This window comes from Sus scrofa, chromosome 1, assembly GCF_054392235.1.
Source record: "Sus scrofa isolate SSC_HxYL_T2T_F1_AM1 chromosome 1, Sscrofa_HxYL_maternal_Yorkshire_Landrace_v2.0, whole genome shotgun sequence".
NCBI classification, from domain to species: Eukaryota; Metazoa; Chordata; class Mammalia; order Artiodactyla; family Suidae; genus Sus; species Sus scrofa.
The window spans coordinates 74,222,315-74,241,230 of NC_139383.1; the positions used below are offsets into that span (position 1 = coordinate 74,222,315).

At 40.9% G+C, this 18,916-nt stretch overlaps 1 protein-coding gene across 1 annotated transcript in view; it reads right to left on the reverse strand.

The window, feature by feature from the left end:
* The window catches only part of SEC63 (SEC63 homolog, protein translocation regulator), a 75,169-nt gene extending 56,544 nt beyond the window's left edge, over positions 1 to 18,625 (reverse strand). The window contains exon 1 of the mRNA XM_001925479.8: positions 18,317 to 18,625. Coding sequence (XP_001925514.4) covers positions 18,317 to 18,440 — 124 coding nt within the window. The 5' untranslated portion in view covers positions 18,441 to 18,625. The remainder of the gene's footprint in view (positions 1 to 18,316) is intronic.
* Positions 18,626 to 18,916: the final 291 nt, after the last annotated feature.

Here is an 18,916-nt window from a genome sequence, read left to right on the forward strand (position 1 = left end):
AAAATATATGTCTACAGGATGGTCAAACACCTAATGTTACATAATGCTACAGATGTAGCTTGAAATAAAATTTCCAGTGAACCCAAAAGTACCATATCCCAAACAAATGCAGATAAAAATGTATACATTCCAAAAAACCTCTTAGATGACTATGTCATAAAATAGCTCTGGTGATTACAAAGACACTGAGGTTGAACACATGAGTATGAACAATAATTGTTTCCTGAAATATAAGGGGATAAAACTGAATTTTTCAAGTCCTACATTTTGTAGTAGATGATTTTTAAATATGCAACTAAAATGTATCAATTAAACATTTTAAGTAGATATGACTTCATCCTGAAAAGGATATATATTCGAGCTGGCCAAAAACCTTTTTTTCCCACCTCATTAAGAAATAGGAGACATTGTCAACTTCTCCGTTAGAAATTTAGAGCTTCCCAGTGCAGCCAAAACAAAGCCCAAGCTTCACACCTGGCTTACAGACATGATCAGCACCCCAGCTCCCTTTCTGACTTTATCCCAGATTCTTCTCCTCACTTGCCACACTCCTGCCACTTTGGTCTTCTCTGTTTCTGGAATATATTCAATTCTTCCTTGCCTTTAAGACTCTGTACACAACTGTTTCCCCAACTTGAAAAAAGTTTTTTCATTCAATTCAGATCTTTGAAGGGTTGGCTCCCTTCTGTCACTTGGCTTGAAGAAATTTTCTCAAGAAAAGTTTCTCTGAACATTCCACTTCTCTATACAATATTTATCACTGATATTTTTTGATTGTTTATACATAGTACATCAATTATCTCCCACCCCACTAGATATGAGAGTCAAGAGAACAGGGATCCTGTCTATATTGTTCACCCGTATGTTCTACTGCCTAACTTAACGCCGGGCAAATAGTAGGCACTTAATAAATATTTGCTGAATGCCTGAATTATCTCATTTAGACCTCCAAACGACACTGGGGGTATGGATGCATGCATGCATTATACTTAAAAAAAAAAAAAAACAAACAAAAAAAAAACAAACAAAACTGAGGATCAGAGAGGTTAAATAATGTGCCCAAAGTTGCAAAGGGTACCAAAGGAATCAGAAATAACCACTAAAGAATACAGTTGGGTCTTGTGCCCAGGTTTAAATTCATAGCCCTATGCACTTAATTATGTTATTTTAATCGCCTGCCTTAATCAAAGAATAGTTAAACTGCCTGGACAAGTCTCAAAAGCAGCTAAAATAAATTGTGTCCATATTCTCATTAACTTAACCAGGCCTGGCTATATCTCCTAAGCAGAAAATGTAATATGAAGAAATCCAAGTCAAAAAATTTAGGAACAAGGAGTAGCTAAAAATAAATGATTAGGTGATACCTCTAATAAAAAATCTGGTGAAACAAAGTTTACAGACAAGAAAAAAAAAGTACTACAAATGAAACTACTGCAAGGACTTCAGAATTAGAGTGTAGCACATAAATGGGGGGGGGGGGGCTAGCAGATCTTTTTTGTTTGTGTTAGCTCAACTTGTAGCAGAACCATTCTTCGTATCTGTAGGATATAAGGGCTTTTATGAGGTATTTGTCTCTAAGAAGATAACAATAAAAAAAGAAGGAAAATCTCAATAGTTGGAATGATTCATTTCAAGTTATATTTCTTAAACTGAACTAGATGTGCAAGATGGTAGAGAATTCCAAAAAAAATTACATTGTGCTCCAAGTGAGTGTCATATTTAAACTAGGAAATTCCAGCAACTAACTTCTAGGAGTAAGGTACTTCCTTCAGTTAGAGGGCTGAGGGGCTGCTCAATCAAGGCCCTCAAGGACAGTTCTGCAGTAATGATGACATCTACAATTCCTCCCAAATGCAGCAGATGCCCAGGTGATAGTTTCTCAGACACGAGAACAAAGAGGACATACAAAATCTAATTAAGAGTAGCACTCTATAATGTACCAGTGTATAAATTAAGAGACACAAATACACAAAGCTAAAGTTTGTGTTAAAATCACATTGCCTATAATTTACAACTTTTTAATATAAATATTAAAAATATTTTAATTTCTAAATATCTCCCATGTTTAGAAACTCACTGTAAATATCATTTAATAACTACTAATAACCAAATGAATTAAGACACCATAATATACCTACGATTCTATAATTACACAAACTGTTTCTAATTTTTTGGTATCATGGGCATCTACAGTTCTGAGACTCAATTTCCAATGTAGGGGTGGGGAGGTTCCCCACATCTCCAATGAGTAATTCAAACACCAGCTAGATGTCTGAGAATTAACTCAGTTCTGACCCTATCCACCCAGAGTTGGCATCAGATCCTACAGGTTGGGGCTCAGTCCCACAAGACCGTACACCCACACTCCCCAACCTTAGACACCAGTCACAAGTCCAGGTTACAGATTGGGAGTTCCAACGACTTCCTCCTTTGGTTTGATTAATTTGCTAAAGCAGCTCACAGAACTCAGAGGAACATTTTACTCACAAGATCACCAGTTTATTATAAAAGGATACAACTCAGGAACAGCCAGATGGAAGACAGAGCAAGGTATGAGGAAAGGGCAAGGAGCTTCCCATGCCCTTTATGGATGCACTACTTTCCAAAATCTCCGTGTGTTCACCAACTCAGAAGTTCCCCAAACTCTATCCTTTTGGAGTTTTATAAGGCTTCATATCACAGGAATGGCCAATTAAATCACTAGCCACTGGCGTCTGAGCTCCATCTCCAGCGCCTCCACCCTCCCTGAAGATCGGGGGATAGGGCTCAGAGTTCCTCTAATCAGTCATACAGCTGGTTCTCCCGGTGACCAGCAGAGTCCTTCTTTAGATGATTCCAAAAGTCATCTCATTCACATAACAAAAGACACCTTTACGAGTTCCCATCATGGCTCAGCGGAAACGAATCTGACTGGTATCCATGAGGATGCAGGTTCGATCCCTGGCCTCGCTCAATGGGTTAAGGATCCAGCGTTGCCATGAGCTGTGGTATAGACTGCAGACTTGGCTTGGATCTGGCATTGCGTGACTGTGGTGTAGGCCAGAGGCCACAGCTCTGATTCGACCCCTAGCCTTGGAACCTCCATAAAGCCAGTGTGGCCCTTAAAAAAAAAGACACCTTTATATCACTTTCGACACTTAGGAAATTTCAAGAGTAAGCAGGAACTGTAGACAAAGATTAAATATACATAAGAATATATATCTGGTCATTTACGTAAGTCACAATATCACAGTATTTCTCTTTGGTTCTATTAGTATTTAAAACTATATCGTTAGAACAGTGTCCCAGAAGTAGAATCACTAAATTTAAATTTTTTAACATTTTTACAAGCTCCCTTCTAAAACAGGAAATAGGACTAAACATTCTTTTCAGCAGTTTGCATGGATGGCACCACTATTCTTCAGCAACCAGTATTAAAGCCAATTTTTAATCAATATGTCCTCAAACCCTTGGGGGCAGGGACTGTTATCTCATATATATATATCACCTCTCCCCTTTCCAGTTGCTGAGAATATAGAAGGCACTATATAAATATCTGAAAAGAATGTAGAGAACTCCTTTATAAATAAATAGTGATTTGTACCTACTATGTGCCTAGATGTTTCTGGACACTGAAGATACAGCAGAAAACAAAACAAAAACCCCTGCTCTCATGTTCTAGTGGAGAAGAGAGCAGTATCAAACTAAGAAACTTAATTTTAAATACGTTGCTCAAGGAAGGCATCGCTGAGAAGACGGCATTTGAGCAAGGACATAAAGATGAGGAAGGCAGTAATATGGCTATCTAAAGGAAAAGCATTCCAGGCACAGGAAGCAGCAACTATAAAGGTTCAAAAGGCGTGTGCCTCCCTCCTGTGCTCTCAGAACAGCAAAGAGGAAGTTCCCATCATGGCTCAGAGGAAATGAATCTACCTAGTATCCATGATGATACAGGTTTGATCCCTGGCATCACTCAGTGGGTTAAGGATGCAGCATTGCTGTGAGCTGCGGAGTAGGTCGCAGGTGCGGATCAGATCTGGCATTGTGGCTGTGGTGTAGGCCAGCAGCTGTAGCTCTGATTCGACCCTTAGCCTGGGAACCTCCATATGCCTCAGGTGTGGCCCTAAAAAAGGCCAAAAAAAAAGAACAATAGAGAAGCCAGTGTGACTGGAATGGAAAGGACAAGAGAGAAAGTATTAAGAAATGAAATAAAAATATCATGAAGGACTTCCTAGGCCACTCTAATGATTTTAGCTTCTACTGCAATTGAGAGGGGAGAGCCTTAAAGGGTTCTGAGCAGAAGAGTAACACAGGTTGCCTTCAGCTCTACAAGGATCACTCTACTACTATTTTGAGAGTAGACTGCAAGAAGCAAGGGTAGAAACAAGGACACTAGTTAGAGGACTAATGATAATCCAGGCGATAAACCACAATGGTGGAGGTGGCAATAAGAAATGGCCAGTCTAGATATATATTTGAAGGTAGAGCCAACGAGAGACACTACCAGTGTGAAAATGGCACATCAGACAAAGCAATGAGCCAAGGATAACTTCAGGACTTCTTGCCTGAACAGGTGAAGAAACAGATGTGATGAATTGAGATGGAGAAGACTATAGGTCAAGAAGGTTGGGAAGGAGTTCCCTGGTGGCTCAGTGGGTTAAGGATCAGCATCATCACTGGTGTGGCACGGGTTTGTTTGCTGGCCACGAACTTTCACGCATTCACATGCTTCAAATGCAACCAAAAAAAAAAAAAAAAAAGTTGGAGTGGAGACAAAAATAAATCAAATCAGTTTTGTGCATATTAAGATGTCTGTTAGATATGCAAATGAAAATGTGTACTTGGCACTTACAATACATACAATTCTGGAGTTAAAAGAGAGTTTTAGACTAGAAATATAAGTTTGGGAAATATAAGCCTGATAAGTCACACAGATATTTCCTTGAAACTAGAGGAGATCACCAAAGGGAAGAAGTGGGAACGGAAAAGAAGTCAAGGACTTGGCCTTCTAATATTAAAAGGTCCTCACTGGTAAACTATGTTCAATAAATTATCCCATGAAAATAGATACTATCCACACATCTATAGCCAACTCATTTTTTTTTCTTTTGTGACCTCCCCAGAACATACGGAGTTCCCAGGTCAAGGGTCAGATCCAAGTTGCTCCTGCAACCTGTTGCCAGATCCTTAACCCACTGTGCCAGGCCAGGGACTGAACCTGCATCCCAGCACTCCAGAGATGCCAATGATCCCACTGTGCCAAAGCAGGAACTCCAACAGCTAACTGACTTTTGAAAACGCTGTTGTTCATTCAATGGAAAATGAATAGTCTCTTCAACAAATAGTACTTGGACAACTCGATTTCCAAATGGAAAAGAATGAAACTGGACCCCTACCTCACGTTGAATACAAAAATTAGGAGTTCCCATCAAGGCGCAGTGGTTAACGCATCTGACTAGGAACCATAAGGTTGTGGGTTCGGTCCCTGGCCTTGCTCAGTGGGTTAAGGATCCGGCGTTGCCGTGAGTGTGGTGTAGGTTGCAGACTCGGCTGGGATCCCACGTTGCTGTGGCTCCGGTGTAGGCCGGCAGCTACAGCTCCGATTAGACCCCTAGCCTGGGAAACTCCATATGCCACACAAATGGCCCAAGAAATAGCAAAAAGCCAAAAAAAAAAAAAAAAATTAACTCAAAATTAATGTTAGAGCTAAAACTGTATTTCTCTTACAAGAAACATAGGGGTAAATTTGCATGACCTTTGATTTGCCGATGGATTCTTAGATATGACAGCAAAAACATGAGCAACAGAAGAAAAAAAAGATAAATTGGACCACCACCAAAATCAAAAACTTTTATGCATCAAGGATATAATCAAAAAAGCAAAAAGACCATCTACAGAATGAGAAAAAATTTTATCTGTAAACTATTTAACTAAGGAATCCATATCTGGAATATATGAAAAATTCCTACAACTCAACATGAAAATGATAAACAACTCAATTTAAAAATGGGCAGAGTTCCCGCTATGGCTCAGCCGGTTAAGGACTTGACATAGTGTTCGTGAGGATGTGGTTCGGTCCTTGGCCTTGCAGTGGGTTGAGGATGTGGTGTTGCCGCAAGCTACAGCGTAGGTCTCTGATACAACTCGGATCTGGAGTTGCTGTGGCTGTGGCAGAGGCCAACAGCTGCAGTTCCAATACAGCCCCTAGCCCAGGGTCTTCCACATGCTGCAAGTGTAGCCGTAAAAAGAAACTAAAAATAAAAATGGGCAAAAGGGGAGCTCCCGCTATAGTGCAGTGGGTTAAAAGAATCCAACTGCAGTGGCTAAGCTTGATGCAGAGTTGTGGGTCTGATCCCCAACCCAATACAGTGGACTAAGGATATGACGCTGCCACACCTGCAGCTCGGATTCAATCCCTGGCCCAGCAACTTCCATACGCCACTTCTGCAGCCATTAAAAAAAGGTAAAGGAGAGTTCCCTAGTGGCCTGGTGGTTAGGACTGGGTACTTTTACCACTATGGCCTAGGTTCAATCCCTGGTCTGGGAACTGACATCCCATATCAAGCAACTGCATGCCTCAGAGCTCCCACCCCTAAAAAAGTAAAAATTTCAAAAATTTCAAGGGATTTCAATGGACATTTCTACAAAAAAGATATACAAATGGCTAAAAAGCATATGAAAAAATGCTAAGCAACATTAGCCATTAAGGAAATGCATATCGAAACCATAATGAAATACCACTTCACATCTACTACAATGACTAATTGTGTGTGTGTGTGTGTGTGTGTGTGTGGAAAATAAGACATGAAGAGGATGTACAGCAATTGGAACCCACATACATTGCTGGTAGGAATGTAACATGATGCATCCACTGTGGAAAACAGTTCAGCAAGTTCCTCAAAAAGCTAAGCAGGGAGTTCCCGTCGTGGCGCAGTGGTTAACGAATCCGACTAGGAACCATGAGGTTGCGGGTTCGGTCCCTGCCCTTGCTCAGTGGGTTAACGATCCGGCGTTGCTGTGGCTCTGGGGTAGGCTTGCGGCTACAGCTCCGATTGGACCCCTAGCCTGGGAACCTCCATATGCCGCGGGAGCGGCCCAAGAAATAGCAATAACAACAAAAAGACAAAAGACAAAAAAAAAAAAAAAAAAAAAGCTAAGCAGAATTACAGTATGACCTAGGAACCCCACCCCTAGGAACAGACCCAAAAGAACTGAAAAAAGAACTCAGACATTTAACACTTGTATGCCAATGTTCACTGTAGCATTATTCACATTAGATAAAGAATAGAAACAACCCACGTGTTCATCAACAGATGAGTGAATAAAAATGTGGTATATCCATATAATGGGATATTGTTCAGACATAAGGAGAATGAAGTTCTGATACATGCTACAACATGAATGAATCCAGAAAACATTATGCTAATAGGAAATAAGCTAAACACAAAAGGACAAATACAGTATGATTCCACCTGTGTGAAATATCCAAATAGTCAAATTTATAGAGACAAAAAGAGTTTACTGGGGGCTGGAGAAAAGAAAGAATGAGAAGTTACTGCTCAATAGGTACAGAGCTTATTTAGGGTGGTAAAAAATTTTTGGAAACAGATAGTGATGACGGTTGCACAACAATGAATATAATTAATACTACCAAACCGTATATTTAAAATGGTTAAAACTGGAGTTCCCATCGTGGCGCAGTGGTTAACAAATCCGACTAGGAACCATGAGGTTGCAGGTTCAGTCCCTGCCCTTGCTCAGTGGGTTAACGATCCGGCGTTGCTGTGAGCTGTGGTGTAGGTCGCAGACGTGGCTCGGATCCCGCGTTGCTGTGGCTCTGGCGTAGGCCGATGGCTACAGCTCCGATTCGACCCCTAGCCTGGGAACCTCCATATGCCGTGGGAGCGGCCCAAGAAATAGCAAAAAAAAAAAAAGACAAAAAAAAATGGTTAAAACTACAAATTTTGTTTTATACATATTCCTCCACAATAAAAATTTGCAAAGAAAAAAGTAATATATCGAGTAATATCTCAAGTATGTCCCTTACCTTCCTATTGCCACCACCATTGTTCAGGCCCATATTATTTCCTGTCTGTTTTTTGTTTTTGTTTTTGTTTTTTTCCGGCCATGCACATGGCATGTGGAAGTTTCTGGACCAGGGATCAAATCTTCACCACAACTGTGACGTGGGATGCTGCAGTGATGACACATGAACCTTAAACCACTGTGCTACAAGGGAACTCTCTCTCCTGTCTGCTTCTTAATCTACAAGATGTTATTACATTAACTTGTAATGTTCAAATTGACATTTGGTCAACCAAATCACATACAAACTCTTCAGCTAGACATACAAGGTTCTTGATATGACTTAAATCAAATTTTCTGGGCTTTTCTCACATTTTTTTCACTCTGTGAAACTGTGCTCCAATTGATTTGATTTGTACTTTGAACATGTTTCATGCTCTCCAGCCTCTATATTTTTGCTCATGTAATTTCTTCTTTGCACCTCCCTTCTCTATTTCACCCATTAAATCTTTCTCATCTTTTGACAATCCAATCAAAATCAACCCACTCTGGAATGTAAACTGATATAACCACTATGGAAAACAGTATGAAGGTACCTCAGAAAACTAAATACATTGGAGATCCTGTCATGGCTCAGTGGAAACGAATCTGACTAGTATCCACGAGCACACAGGTTCGACCCCTGGTGTCACTCAGTGAGTTAAGGATCCAGCGTTGCTGTGAGCTGTGGTGGAGGTCACAGATGCAGCTCAGATCTAGAATTGCTGTGGCTGTGGTGTAGGCCAGTGGCTACAGCTCCAATTCAACCCCTAGTCTGGCAATCTCCATATGCCATGGGTGCAGCCCTAAAAAGACAAAAACAAAAAACAAAACAAAACAAAAACACCTAAATATAGAACTATCATATGACCCAGCAATCCCACTCCTGGGCATATATCCACACAAAGCTTTCACTGAAAAAGATACATGCACCTCTATGTTCACTGCAGTGCTATTCACAATAGCCAAGACATGGAAACAACTTAAATGCCCATCAACAGATGAATAGATTAAGAAGATGTGGCACATATACACAATGGAATACTACTCAGCCATAAAGGAGAACAAAATAATGCCATCTGCAGCAACATGGATGGAACTAGAGACTCTCATACTAAGTGAAGTAAGTCAGAAGGAGAAAAACAAATGCCATGTGATGTTACTTATATCTGGAATCTAACATAGGGCACAAATGAACTTCCCACAGAAAAGAAACAAACTCATGGACATGGAAAACAGATTTGCAGTTGCCAAGAGGGAGGAGGAAGGACTTGGGAGTTTGGGGTTAGTAGATGCAAACTACTGCCTTTAGAATGGTAAGCAATGAGATTCTGCTGTATTGCACAGCAAACTATATCTGATCACTTGCCATGGAATTTGGAGAATAATGTGAAAAAAGAATGCATATGGATGTGCAACAGAAATTGACAGAATATTGTAAATCAACTATAATAAAAAATAAAATAAAAAAATCAACCCATTCTAAAGAGCCCTTTCCTCACCTCTAGTTACCTACTATCACCCCCAACTTGATGCAAATACTTTATCCAGCTAACTTCCATAGTATGTTTTCACTTCTCTTACGCTTTGCTGTGCTTCAGATACAATTTGTGCATTTGTCTAATCTTAATTCTCCCACCCCACCCAGATTATAAACTCTATCAAAAAAAGACTATATTTATATTGCATTCATCTTTGTATTGTCTACTGCTCCTAGTACAGGCAAACAGTGAATGCTCACTAGATTTAACTAAACAGGCAAAAATCTAAAGTGAAAAAGATCTGGAATCCATATGAGAAAATTCCTTCATCCATACTGACACAAATAATTCCCAAATGTAAGGAACAGCTTAGGTTATTGGACTGAACTTTCAGGTCACTCACCCACCACACATCAAAGCCAATCTACTGTCACCAGGTTGCAATGCAAGAAAGTATAACATTTATTGCAGGCGCCATGTGATGCTTAAAAGACCCAGACTCCACAAGTGTTTTCAGGCAAGGGTTTTTTGTTTGTTTTATTTTGTTTTTTGGCTCCCCGCAGCATATGGAGTTCCCTGGCCAGGGATTAGATTCAGGTTGCAACTGTGACCCAAACAACAGCTGCGGGCAACACTGGATCCTTAACCCAATGTGCTAGTCTGGGGGTTGAACCTGCGCCCCAGAGTTCCCAAGACACCACTGATCCACTTGCGCCACAGCAGGAACTCCCATGCAAGAGGTTTTAAAGGCAACATTGGGAGGCAAGGGCTGCAGGATGCATAGCTTTCTTCTGACTGGCTGATGATGAGGTAACATGGTGGTGTTTCAAGAATCTCAATCAGCAACCTTCTGGGATCCAACCAGTCTGGGATCCTCATGTTCTGCACGGCAAGGGGGTGGGGGTGGGGGGGAGGATCCTTAGTTCCTGAAGAACAAGTCAAAGAAATCCTTGTTCTGTATATCCCTTAAGGGGAACTAGGACTCTGTTTTATCCCAACTATAGTCATAACTATTCTTGTTTAACCGCTTTTCTTTTGCTTCTACATTCCCTCACTTCCCTACTTAGTAACAACCTATGCCTGCTCCTTGGAACCCAGGGAAGGCCTAGGAGACTACAGTCTTTCTACAAACAAGAAATGGGAGACATGGAGGGGGCATTTGTATCTGGGAGATCTTACAAGGTCTTGCTCAGTTTCAATGCCCCCTTTTCTCTGATATACCTCAATCCTGGGGGAACAGGTGCAGGACAGAAAGGGAATGAAGTTTTGGACTGAAAGGTTAATTATAAACTTGGCGCAGGAACTTGGCTTTTAGGGGGACTTGGTTTCATTTAGTAAGAGAAAGAAAAATAATGCCTTTCAAACAAACAATGTGATGATGAGATGGTGTAAAACATTTCTCAACAATAAATTCTGGTAACAGAAAATTTTGTAAAAAGGAAGTCCAAGTACAATATGAATATATTTTTTATGACTGTCTTTATTTGTGAATAAGAAGTATGACAAACAAACATCTAAGAGGAGTTCCCGTCATGGCTCAGGAGAAAAGAATCCAACTAGGAACCATGAGGTTGCGGGTTCGATCCCTGGCCCTCGCTCAGTGGGTTAAGGATCTGGCGTTGCTGTAAGCTATAGTGTAGGTCACAGACTCGGCTCGGATCCTGCTTTGCTGTGGCTGTGGTATAAACCAGCAGCTGTAGCTCCAATTTGACCCCTAGCCTGGGAACCTCCATGTCGTGGGTGCAGCCCTAAAAAGAAAAAAAAAAAAAAACAAAAACAAAAAACTAAGAAAATGAAAATAAACCTATCTTTGTTTTCAGGTTCTCCAAGATCAAGCAAGAATGTAAGATGACCTTTTAAATAAAAACACTTTTATATAATACATTTACTAATCCAATGTTTGTCCCACATTTATAAAACCTAAATGTTGTACTCTAATTCACACTGCCAATTTCCCAGCTGGTTTACTATATTATGTGGGACTTAAGTGTATATATGCTACACTTCTGATACCCTTTCTGTCCAGTTAGAACAGAGAGGGAATGTGACTTTAGTTTAAAAGGACTCAAACTTCTCAGATCTCTAATATCCCTTCAAAATCTAAAATCTTAGGAAGACTATATATTCTAAGTTTAATATGAGCATCCATAAAATATACTCCTTTGAACACAAAGCCAATAACTAGCCAATTTTTTTTCCATTTAAAACATCCACTCAACCAGTGATTGAGTTAATCAACTCTATTGTAATTAGAAATCATCTAGATAAACTGAATCAATGGATACAACCAATATTTCATTTTAAACAAAAATGTTCATCTCCTCCTTTTCCCTGCACTCGGCACCAAAACAATAAAAGTTAATATGTTCTTATTATGCCAATCACCAAACAGCTTTAAGAGAAAGAAAAATAAAAACAGAAATGTGTGAAAATTCAAAATCTACACTCCACTTTCTCATTCCCTCCAGGGTACTTATATTCCAAAAATAGCCAACACTGTTTTAGAATTCTCTTTCTAATATGCTCATTCGCCTATATCCTGACATCTCAAAGGACTAATAATAAGCCCTTTGAGACTCCTCCATCGAATTTTTCTCCACCCCATCACCACCACCTCCCACCCCACTGCCTTCCACCACAATATTCTCCACTGAATGCCCCACAAAAGCAAAACTGACCATGTAAACTATGCTACTTAGAAAAACCTCCACTGTTCACCCAACAACTTACAAGATAAAGTATAAACTTATTAAAATGGCTGATTTGCTCCCAAGTGCCTAATTGCTAAATCTTTACCACCTACTGAACAGCTCCATGCTTTTGCATATGCTTTCCTCTACATCTAGGATGCACTTCTCCTACTTACCTTTTAAGATCTCAAATCACCTTCTCTACATGAAACACCCACATCCGAAACAGAATTATTCTCCCCTTCCTCTGTGCTCCCATAGTACTTTAAGACTTTTTACAATGTGTTGTATTAATTACAGGAGGTAATATAAGGCAGTGGCTACGAAGAGAAGCTTTGGCATAAGAAGGATTTGGGTCCAACCTGATCTTTCACCTAGCAGCAATATGGTTTTAGGCAAGCTGGCTACCTAAACCTCACTAATAAAACTGTCAAAACACATGAATCTAGCTAGAAGTGCTACAGTGGGTGAGTGCATTCAGCACTCCCCACCCTTGAGGGTAATAAATATTCAATGAACAGCAGCAGAGTTGAGGCCAGGATCACAATTATCTGTCTCAGATTGTGGCGGCGGGGGGGCGGGGGGGGGGGGAGAGTAATGTGGTGGTCTTCCCCCACAAGGGAAGGAACTATGTTTAAAGTAATCCTAAGGGGATGCATACACCAAAATGTTTAATCATTTCTCAATGATTTGAGTGAAAGAATTATAAAGCAATTTTTGTTCTCTTCCTTTTGATCCTTTCTGCACTGCATATATGCAACCAACTAAAACAAAAGCTATAAGCGCTTAAAAATTTGATCCTGGAGTTCCCCCTATGGCACAATGGGATCAGCAACACAGTGCCAGGACACAGGTTCAATCCCCAGCCCAGCACAATGGGTTAAAGGATCCGGCATTGCTGAAACTGCAGCGTAGGTCACAACTGTGGTTCAGATCTGAGCCCTGGCCCAGGAACTCCATATGGCATGGGGCAGCCAAGGGCAAAAAAAAAACCCGATCTTTGCTAACCCACCGCACCACCAAGGGCGCTCAATCGGGCATTGTTACTGCTGTGGCTCAGGTCACAGCTGTGGCACAGGTTCAACTCCTGGTCCTGGCACTTCTACATGCCACGGTCAGGCCAAAAAAAAAAAATCTGATCCATTACCTAGGAGCATCATCTAACATAAAGTATTGTGCTTTATAAATATCTGCAAAATGCAAAATGAAGGAATTTCTACAGTGCATTTAGTTTCACAAGTAAGCATTTTATATTAACTTATTTCTTTGCTTCTCATCATTGCTTCTTGGGTAGGTAGGGCAGGCTATTATTACTGCCCCTAGAAAATGAGGATCAAAGTTCAGAAACAACTAAATAGGGCCTAGGCTGTAACTTAAAGCCAAAACCTCTAATTTTAAATTCTGAGTTTTTTTTACTTTACTACTAAGCACTAAAAGTGGACTCCTACTCACATTCCCAAGTCAGAGAGTTAAATCACTTGTGCACTGAGAGGGAGGAAGCAAAAAAGAATAAAAGAATGTAACTTTTTTTAAAGTTTCATTAATCCTTTCAAACAATAGGGGGGGAAAAATCTGAGCACAAAAGTAGAGAATCATATTGTTGCAGAAAGTCTAAGTAACCAGTAAAAATAGCAGGCGCTAAGAGATCCAATATATGCCAGACACTAGTCCAAATACTTTACATATACTACCTTATTAATTTAATTATATGAAACAGATAACTACTGTCTCTATTTTACAAATAGATAAACTAAATAAAACACAAAGTTAAATCATTTGCCTAAGATAAAACAATAATTGGTAGATCCAGATTTCAAAACTAGGCAGTAAAGTAAGATCAAGGAGTCAAAAAATCAAAATTTAGGGACAGTAATGATACATTTTATATTATTTCAAAGGATCTATATTATCCTTAAACTATGAAAAGAATAGAAGCCCTCCCTGGATTACATGAATTTCTAATAATTACACACAGTTATTTTTCTCGTCAAATATCACTGTTAACTTGTACTATTGAGAGTGTAACAAAAATATTCAGCTATCAACTACAAGAACTTACAGCACTTTTCTACAGTAAGTCCTTCTTAGCTTTGTAAAACAAAAAGGCTAAGGCATTAAAGGTTTTATCAAAGAATACAAATCAAAAGAAATACACAACTTTCAAAAATGACAACTCCAGCAAAAAACCACTACCTATGCAGCAACATTTCTCAAACCTAGCTTTGATTTACAATCACATATGGGCCTTTTAAAAAACCAATACATAGAACCCACTCCAGACCAATTAAATCAGGGTATCTGGTGATGGCTCTAAGAGTTTTTAAAGCTCCCAAGTGATTCTAAAGAGTTGCCAGTGTTGGAGTTATCATCGTAGCGAAGCAGAAATTAATCAGACTAGGAGCCATGAGGTTGCGGGTTCAATCCCTGGCCTCACTCAGTGGGTTAAGGATCTGGCATTGCCATTGCCGTGAGCCGTCATGTAGATCGCAGATGTGGCTCCGATCCTGTGTGGCTGGCAGCTGTAGCTCCCATTTGATCCTTAGCCTGAGGACCTCCATATGCCACGTGTGTTCTGCCCTAAAAAGCAAAAAAAAAAAAAAAAAAAAAAAAAAAAAGGAGTAGCCTAGGTTGAGAACCACTATTCTAAGGAAATCCAGTCTCCCATATTATTACTTCACACAGAGCTTTTTGTCCATAATGGTCTGGAAAATTACTCAGTCACCTTATTCAGCCAATTTGCAAACAACCAAGAAAGTAAAATAAATAGGACCCTTCAACTATTAACAGGGGCATTAATTACAAGCACAGTTGACCCAAGAGATTAGACAAAAATCAGGTAAAAGGATTCCAATAATAATGTTTTGGATAACAGAGTAACTTCAATGAACATATCAACTATGCCAATAACCAAGGTATTTCCATTTTAGAATCCTAGATTTTCCACTCTGAAATGGCACCATGCTTTCTGATGTACTCAAGAGCTCAACAATTCCCAAAAGAGCAACATTGAAACAAGGTTGTTTTAAGGTTGTATATATAATTGCTGACAAAGAAAATCTTATTATGCTTCATATAGAAGATACCCCTGAAAAGTCAAGACTGCTATAAGAACTCTGAAGTGCAAAGTCACACACCTACATTTTTGCTTTTGGCTACATAACAGTTTCACAGGAAAACTAAATAAACTTCAAAATCAAACACTTGTGTGTTATTCAAAAATACTACAGATCCACATGCTTTATTCAAAACCCTTGAGGGCAGATATACTACAGGATTTTTCAAATTTTGGAACGACAGTACCTACCAGAAAAAACCCTTAAGGATCGAAAACAGCACCAATAATCAAACAACAACACTCCAACCTCAAATTTCGACTACTTTTTAAGTGAGATAAATAAAAATTATGTAAGTAGCTTACTATCAGTACAAGTCACCAAATAATTTCTGCAAACACTTGAAAGAATTTTCTTTTTCAGAGATCTGGGTGAACCCATAATTCAAGATTTTTCTTTGATATTCAAGATATTAAAATTGTACCTCAGTAAAAAGTCACTATGAGAAAAACATCCTTTCAATACCACTGTAATTCTATTGTCTTTTTTTTTTTTTTTTTTTTTTTTTTGCCATTTCTTGGGCCGCTCCCGCGGCATATGGAGGTTCCCAGGCTAGGAGTCTAATCAGAGCCGTAGCCACCGGCCTACGCCAGAGCCACAGCAACGCCAGATCCAAGCCTCGTCTTCGACTTACACCATAGCTCATGGCAACGCCAGATCCTTAACCCACTGAGCAAGGCCAGGGATCGAACCCGCAACCTCATGGTTCCTAGTCGGATTCGTTAACCACTGCACCACGACGGGAACTCCCAATACCACTGTAATTCTAAAGAAACAATTCAAGTGACTATGATAGATACACAAGAAAAAGTCCAAGCGGTGTACACTAATTTTCATGATAATTAAAAGAGCATTTAAGTATCCACCTTAATTTTCATAATGCAATTTTGGGCAAAACCAAAAAAATACATCAACCTGTGCACTCTCATAGACTAAAGCAAGTCCAACGCAGAGAGCCAGAGGTAAAGAAGGAGCAAATCAACACCTAATCCTGTCTAGCAATATGGAATATACAAAAAGGGCTTAGAAGCTAAGCCGACCAGTCTCCACCACACCACAAAGTTACTTAACTTCTTTAAATTCCAGTTTCTTCATGTAAGGATGGAGATGATAATAATAGTACTGACTTCCTTGTGTTTTTAAGAGGATTAAATAAAGTAATATTTGAAGTCCATAATACATAAATAAGTATTAATTTGCTACCACTCTTCCAAAGACCAACTATATGCTGAAAGGGCTCAAGTATGACTTGTCTATAAGTTATTAGGCAAATTTTGTAATACAAAACCTACCATGAAAATATGATTTTCAAGTTTCAAAAATCCAGTGTGGATTAAAATAATTTCTGAAATCAGAGCAGCTTCTCAAAACACATTCTAACCAAACCTACCTACTCTCCCAATACCTTTGTCTTCCACACAACCAACACACACACACAAATGGGTAGTAAGTGAAAATAAACTACTATATTGAAAAATACACTCTTTTAACCAGAAATAAAATTACCAAAGTAGTCTATGTTTTGCAGATACAGAAAACCATTACGATACTAAGACTACATCACTTATATACAACCACTATCCAAAAAACCCAGACAATTTAAATATACTTAGAAAAAGAAGGCACAACAGCCCAAAATCCAACTATCATAAACTATCCACTGAATAAGAAAGTTTCCAACTTTGGGCACCTAGTGGATAAAATCACTGTCAAATATATAAAAAGATGGAATCGTTTGTTATTACTTATCCTAAATTTAATTTAATTTAGTTCCATTATGTAAATGAAGAATTTTACAGAGCACTGAATGTCTTAAAGCCTAATAAGTTTCTGAGTTGGTTTAATGTTTCCCTGTTAACAATGTCCCCAAAGTACAGTATATCAGCTGGACAACCTAGACCCCACCACCACCACACCCAACTTGAGAGAATGTATTTATTCAAGTTAGCACGCTTTTGTGAATAAGAAAACCTTCCTAAGGTTGTTCTTACTCAAAACCTACTCGTTACTGTTAACGCTACCATAAAACAACCTATTAGGGCCTTGCAGTTCCAGCATCAGTTTTAAGAATATCACCTGCCATACGTCCTAGCGGCGTGCAACAAATGGAATCCAAACAATCCGAACATAAAATGCCTTGAAAAGAATCTATATAATTCTGTGTTCTAATCCAATGTTGTTTAACGTGAAAAGATTTAGAACTAAAAGCAAATGCACCCGCTACCTCACAAATGAACTACCTATAGACTTAATCCTTCCTTCATACTTGCACTTTTTCCGCCATAAACAGGAAACTCCAAAGAAAAGGAAATAGAGAAAAGCCTGGTTTTTTTGTTTTGTTTTTTTGCTAAGGGGAATAACAGCATTGCTCCCAACCCCCGCAGTGTAAGTGAACAAATGAAAAGGCAATAGGGGAAAGGCACGGGGGGAGGGGCGGCTGGCGAGCTCAGTTGGCGTCCTATAGATGCCACCCAGCTCTGACTGTGCCCAAAACATCTGTAACGACAGCTGCAACAGGCAAACGGGGGTGTGGGGGAAAGGGGACCGTGGGCTGAGGGTTCAGAGTGGAGCCTGCTCGCTCGGCTTCCTCCGTAGCCAACTCTCTACTCTCATCTTCCAGTTCCCATCCTCCCTATGCCATCTTGTTCCCTCCATAAAGAAAAATACCCCCATAAAAGCCGAGGAATAGAAGACAAAGAGACTGGACGAGGCTGCCAGGAGCCGCCAGAACAATAGAGGAGAGGGTGCAAAGCGAAACTCCAGAGGAGGACAATGAAGGGGGTGGAGAGGAGCCTGGAGAGGCACGGAGGGAAACACAGCTGAGCCCGGGCGCCGCCAGCGGCTGACGCCTGGACGCGAGGCCGGGCCGCGCGGGCGGTATCACCCCAAGCGCAGCGGACTGGGCTGGGCCGGAGCGGGCAAAAGCCGCGCGGCCCAGAAGAGCCGGAGGGGCCTGCGCAGGTCCACGGCAGCTACCAGCGGGACTCACCGGCATTCTGATCTCGGGGCCAGAGGTAGTATGTGGCCGGGATCACGATGAGCCCCACGAAGGAGGTGAGGAAGTAGAAGAAGGTGTTCCCGCTGTCATCGTACTGGAACTGCTGCCCCGCCATGGCGCCCCCTCCTCCGCCTCCCTCTTCTCACCGCCACCGCCACGACCCCCCTCTGTGCTCCAGCTCCCAGCGCCCCGGCCCGGTGTGGCGTAGCTCCTACGCCGCCGGCGCCGCTCCTCCCCGCCCCCACGCTACTCTCACGGACACGCCGCCGCCACCGCCGCCGCCACCGCCGCTGCCGACTCCCGATCTCGCGAGAAGACAGAGCTCCCGCCCCTCTCGGTTTTTCCCTCCCCTCCACCCCCTCCAGCCTCTCCCTCACACGCTCTCTGAGGGAGACGTGGCGCGCGCAGCCGGAGAATTCCGCGAGGCCCCGCCCTTATCCCTGCCCCCTTAACCTCAGCCCCGCCCTTCGAGTTCCTGTAGCTCCTCCCTTAGAGGCCCGCGGCTGCCTTCCTCTAGAGTCCCTCTCGCTCCCTTCTCGGTTTCCATTCCCCAGGTCGCGCTATGGTCTCGAGGGTCCTATCCCGGGCTTC